The 6,080-nt window shown below is 37.2% G+C and overlaps 1 protein-coding gene across 2 annotated transcripts in view; it reads right to left on the minus strand.

Moving 5' to 3' along the window:
* Positions 1 to 474: 474 nt before the first annotated feature.
* Positions 475 to 6,080, minus strand: part of LOC145498478 (cotranscriptional regulator ARB2A-like) — a 14,595-nt gene continuing 8,989 nt past the window's right edge. For both annotated transcript variants that reach the window (XM_081478404.1, XM_081478411.1), the window contains exons 7-12: positions 5,519 to 5,582; positions 5,157 to 5,231; positions 4,018 to 4,137; positions 3,220 to 3,333; positions 3,042 to 3,132; positions 475 to 2,565 (exon numbers count right to left, since the gene is read on the minus strand). In XM_081478404.1, the coding sequence (XP_081334530.1) occupies positions 2,141 to 2,565; positions 3,042 to 3,132; positions 3,220 to 3,333; positions 4,018 to 4,137; positions 5,157 to 5,231; positions 5,519 to 5,582 (889 nt within the window). In that variant the 3' untranslated portion in view covers positions 475 to 2,140. The remainder of the gene's footprint in view (positions 2,566 to 3,041; positions 3,133 to 3,219; positions 3,334 to 4,017; positions 4,138 to 5,156; positions 5,232 to 5,518; positions 5,583 to 6,080) is intronic.

Raw genomic sequence — 6,080 nt, forward strand, 5'->3', positions numbered from 1 at the left:
TAAGCATCCCATCCAGGTGGAGTAGAAACATTCCTGGTCACTTTGTGCCAAAGAAACCAGAGATAAGCCCGGCCAGACGAGCCACTAGACTTAACCTTAAGATCCCCCAAAAAATCACTCACAGCACTAAACTAAGATTGGTACTAATAGGAATATGTGGCATTTAATAGAATAGAGATAACAAGTATCTTAAAAGGGATGCTTATTACAAAAATTTAACTGGTTGCAATACTGATTCTTTACTTACTACAAAAATATCACTGACCTGATTACCTTAATAATAATAATAGTAATAATAATAATAATGATGATGATAACGATTTATAATAATAACAATAATAACAATAACAATAACAATAATAATAATAATAACAATAATAATAACAATAACAATAACAATAATAACAATAACAATAATAATAAAAGCTTCATTTAACCTGAAAAACCGATCAGCAGATTAATATTGGTAAATGGTGGTGCAATACGGTCACCATTGGGCAATGAAAATTTGGCCATATTAATGGGATGATGTAAAATTACAAACCTCATGAAAAAGTTGAAAGCTACGATGAAATTTTAAAAAATTGAAACTTCAATCAGTTCATTCAATGTTTAAATCGGAAAAATGAACATCACTGGTTTGAGCGGCTGTATAAATGGAGTAAAATTGTAAAGGATTACACAGGTTGGGATTTCAGAATGTGGCTGTTGGCCGTATTAACACAGTAGCTGCATTAACAGGGTTTTCCTGTGAGAAAATGTATGAGCGTTTTGCCTGGACAAAAAGTGGCCATAATAATGAGGTGGCCATAAGGCAGGGTTCCCCTGTATTACCTTACCCATACACTTATACACAGATTACTTTGAGGGATTCAATGAAGAATACGTAGACCATAAGTCAAACTTTTCTTTGGTGTGAATGAAACAGGGAGAGGTACATTGGTCTAGTCAGCCTGGTGAAAAAGCAATGTACAGTAAGGTCTGGTGTGTGTAAAAAAGAGTTAGGAATAACAACAATTTTTGGAAAGGTAAATCTTTGGAGGAGCAGTGGTCTAAATTATGGTTAATATGCTGGACTTCGGATCAAGCAGTTCAGGGTTCAAGTTCAGGCTCAGGTCAGTATGTTGCATTCTTGGGCCAGGCACTTTACTCTCACTATATCCTCAGACCCTCTATTTTGTGTTGAGTTTGTCAAGACTATGGGAAGCACGGTGGCCTCATGGTTAGTGCACTCCACTGCAGAGTGAGCAGTCGGGGTTTAAGCCCTGGCCGGGGACATTGTGTTGTGTTCTTGGGCGAGACACTTGACTCTTACAGAGCCTCTCTCTACCCAGGTGTATAAATGGGTACTGGCAAATTTAATGCTGGGGGGTAACCCTGCAATGGACTAGCATCCCATCCAGGGGGGAGTAGAAATACTCTTAGTCGTTTCATGCTACTGAAACCGGGATAAGCTTCAGCCTGATGAGCCACTTGGCTCGTATGCAGACTTTACTTTTACCTTTTTTGGTCGAGATTGGAAGCTTAGCAAAATATTAACCCAACACATGCAACATGCACACTAAATGGGGTGTAGCTGGGGAAAGATCAATTTAATTTTTTTTTTTTTTTTTTTGCCTGCTTTGTGGACACCTCACACCTCCTCCTCACTATCAGGTGCACTTGCTTAAATTAAAGGTCTTTCAGATATTAAGAAATTTATTGTCTGTGCATAAATTTGTTCAGAGACAGCAATAAGGAGGTGATTGAGTCAACAGGGGTGGACATAAGCCACAGTTCCACTGTTCTCCAGTACTACAAAATATTATTGTTATCATTGATCAGAACACTTTTCAGTTATGATCCCATTTACATTTGTTGTTTTCTTGCTGCATCATCAATAACACAAATAGTTTTTGCTACAATACACATGCACATTAAAGCCCATGTGCACCATAAGCCAACATTTTTTCGTGCAAAGGACGCCCCTGTTAAGAGAGCAGCCTGAAAAAGTGATCTCACTATGTTTGTTTTTGGTGTCAATAAATTTTCAACAATGTGGAAGCAGTAATTAGGAGTCAGAACAAGTAGATCCACCCAGTGATCTTGCACACTCTGCTATTTTCTGTTCTACAATAAGCTATTTTTTCCACTTTCTCTTCTAAGAATCTGTTTCCATTTGAGAGTCCTCTGCTTGATTTTCAGGAGCATCCTTCTGACTCTGGGAGGAATCTTTCTTATTATGGGAGGCATCTGCCTGGTTTTCAGAGGCATCTGCCTGGTTTTCAGAGGCATCTGCCTGGTTTTCAGAGGCATCTGCCTGGTTTTCAGAGGCATCTGCCTGGTTTTCAGAGGCATCTGCCTGGTTTTCAGAGACATCTGCCTGGTTTTCAGAGACATCTGCCTGGTTTTCAGAGACATCCTCCTCATTTTGTGATGCACCAGCTTGATTTTCAGAAGTGTCCATCTCCCTGTCAGAATTGTCCTTCTGATTTTCAGAAGAGTCTTTCTGGCTAAGCCTCTCTTCAAAGAACTTGAAGATTGAATCAAAAGCAACATGTGAAGTGAGCTCATGTTGGTTTGTGCCTAGAAAGAAAATAATATATATATTTATGGAGAGCAATTATTACTGCTGATACTAGTATTCACTAGTTCCACAATTTTGCATTACATCAACAATGAGTTCTAGATTTCAGATCACAGACTGGGAGGCAGAGGCAGCCTAACAGTTAGTGCTCTTGAATCAGGACTGAGTGGTCCAGGCTCAAGCCCTTGCCGGGGCACTGTGTTGTGTTCTTGGGCAAGACACATCATTCCCACAGACCTGTGAATTGAAACACAGAGAGGGACAACCTGTGATGGGCTAGCATCCCATCCAAGGGGGAGTAGAAATACTCCTTGGCTAGTTATTTCACATGCCAGCTTTATGGGACACTAGGCTAAACAATTCAGAGCTTACTGTTACCTTAAAGTTTATTGCTACCTGGGATGTCAAAAAGTTTTGTGTTTATGTACAAAAAGATATATACTTGCTTCAATGTGGTACACTGTTTATTCCTTACCAGCTGACACCATTTCACAATCAGCTCCTTTGAACGAGGACGAAACAGGAGCATCCAGAGGAAGACCTGATGAAACCCAGTTACGTGAATTCTACAAACAGCGAAAGACATCCAACTGTTAGATATTGCTATTAAGGTGGTTCAATGAGGAATTATTCAATATGAGTGTTTTTTGTACCCTTTTCATCCAATGCACAAGTTTCTTGTCAGCTCTCTGGTGTGCAAGACTGTGCACAGAGTCTGTAAATGCAACAGCTTTTATCCTTTGCTCGATTCCTTTACAATTTTGTAGCTGAAATCAAGTAAATTACATACTTCTTTTAATACATATAAAAAATGTTTCTGTAAAGAAACTTGTTCAACATTTTTCACACTGTGGAAACTGGCTGTTATCTGCATGATGATAACCATTCTAGCTCTTGTAACTTGAGACAGACTTATTTTCAAAAAAGTTAGCATAATATATAACTACTAATAACTAACTTGATTTACTGGGAACACGCTTCAACCCCCCTTCTCTTTGTAGTGACTCCAAGTAAAATAATAATCAAAAAATGTGGTTCCATATTGACAGAAGGTTGCTCTTTGGGGAAATTTATAGAACCAGTAAGTTGCTTGGTTGAGGTTAAAGCTTTGTTTGTTTGAGGGAGAAATTCATTATACAAGGATTTGCTACGATGTATTTTAATGTGAATTAGTCAAGAAACATTTGGCTTATCAAGACTCAAAAACCAGGCAAGAGAGACAAAAGAGAGGGCAACATTTCTAAGTAGTTACATGTAACACTATTTTAAATTCTTAAGTGTTTGTGCCACATGCCATTAGTCTAGAAACATGTAGTGCATCAGGAGTAAATACTGTTATGCTTTCATTTGAATAATTTGAATATAGAGAAATAGTAAGTAAAAATATAATGGCTTGGACCAAATGCAGTGCAGCTCCACCATTAAATGATGTCATTAAATATTTAATTTACCCCTTCCACAATAACAATTCCTCCATAACTGTGAGCGACGACAACTACTGATTGAGCTGCAGCTTTGGAAATGAAGTTATCCCACACATAGACAAAGTGCTTCTCTGGGGACTCACTACCCTGAAAGAGAACAGAGAAAGTCTAAATGTATGCTGAAATTCATGCTAACAATAAAAATAAAGATCTCTGGGAACATTTACCAGAATGTATGTGTTGTAAGAATATGGGTGAACGGCCATGGAGAAAGCTGGTGGCTTTAAACATTGTCAAACATGGACACTGCACGCACTAATTGAAACTTAAATCTGAATATTATTACATGTCCAGTTCATTCATATGAAGATCACTTCCAAATTAGTCCACAAAAAATTAAAGTCTCCAACAAGTTATAGTATCATTGCCATGAAGAAAACAATGGCAGGTATTGCAACCTTTCTGGAAAACATGTATTCCAGAACCCTGTTATTGGATAACCACAAAAGCAATTTGGGAATATACAAAAGTTAAAATTGCAAAGAGTATAAGACCCTCTTTTCCTATTCAAGTTTTTTTTTATATGTTGCACATTGCACCTGAAGTGTGAGTGACTTGAGGTTTAGCAATGTTTTTTCTTTTTGACACATGTACCAATATTCCCTTGTTAATCTATTTGCATCTTCTTCACAATCCTTCAGGATGTTCACTTGTAATCCAAAGGATGTTGCAGAGTTTTGCAAAGATCCTTTAGGTCCCTGACAAGTTGCTGCAAAGACCCTTCCAGTTGATCCAAAGTGCCTGCAAAGCACCTAAAAAGATCGTTGGATCCTATTGAAAGATCCCTCAAAGGATCACGCTGCACACTAAGGACCTAATCAAATCCTCGAGGATCTTAAAGAAGTCTAGCAATGATCTCTGCAAGATCCTCACGTACCCAAGGATTATAAAGGTCTTTAATACATCCTTTTAAGAAGCCTGAAAGATCTAGTAACCAAAGCATGTTTAGCAGGCATTGGAAGTTCATTAAAGATCCTGTAAGGATTCTCACCAGGAAAGGAAACCTTACTTTCACCTTACATGTACTTTTAATTGGAAATCATTTTATTCACCAATTTCAAAGTGGATATCGACATAATGTTTTTTTCTTTTTACAGCACACTTACCCTAATAGGTATTCTCCGTTTGTTGTTCTTTATATGGTTTTCATTGCCATTTGTGATAACTACTCCAAAACCTTCCTAGTTTGAAAAGAATAATAATTAAATTCAGTAATGTTTGTGACAATTAGCCAGTTTTAAGGCAACTGCTGTAACAAAAATAGAGAAACACAACCTTTTTTTTTATGAATTTAAATTTCATGACTACACTATCTGTAAATTTGCTTAAGGATCCTTAAGGTTCAATTTTTGGATTCCTTGGATTTGCTTGTACCCAGTAACATGACGACTAGATCCAGTCCAGCTTGTGGGAACCTAAAAATAATGAATCAAAATATTTTACACCTTGATAAAAGCAGAGATCAAACCTGACTAGCTCGCTTGATGTAGGGCAACATTGTTCCTCTATTCAAATCATTGTTTATTATTAATCTACAAAAGAAAGCAAAGATCATGAGTCAATTGTCACTGAAACCCTGCAGAATTTGTTAATTCATATTATTAAAAAACAATGAGTTGTGCTTGTGTTAAAAAGATCTTGTCCATTTTTGTTATTATACGGCTGGGAACTACAGAATTCACGAATTTGATTGACTGAAATTGATATTGAAAGCATTCTAGATTTTCCTATCTAGACCGGCACCTAGATTGGTAATGTTTTGCGGTGAAAAAGTTGCAAACTTAATTACAAAAATATTGACTACTTTCTTCTAGCAATATTTATTTATCAAAGTGCCAAAAAGCCTAGTGAGAAAAAAAGTACAGAGGCAAACATTAACCAAATTAAACAAATTAAATTGTTCTTGTTTCATTGCCATATAATAAACATCTTACTAACTGAGCTTGGTCGGTCTGCATGGAAGAATCTTGATCTCGGTTGTGTGTACAAACCTCACTGCTTTCGGTCTGTACTCATGACCTCAAGAGTCT

Source organism: Orbicella franksi, chromosome 1 (genome assembly GCF_964199315.1).
Source record: "Orbicella franksi chromosome 1, jaOrbFran1.1, whole genome shotgun sequence".
NCBI classification, from domain to species: Eukaryota; Metazoa; Cnidaria; class Anthozoa; order Scleractinia; family Merulinidae; genus Orbicella; species Orbicella franksi.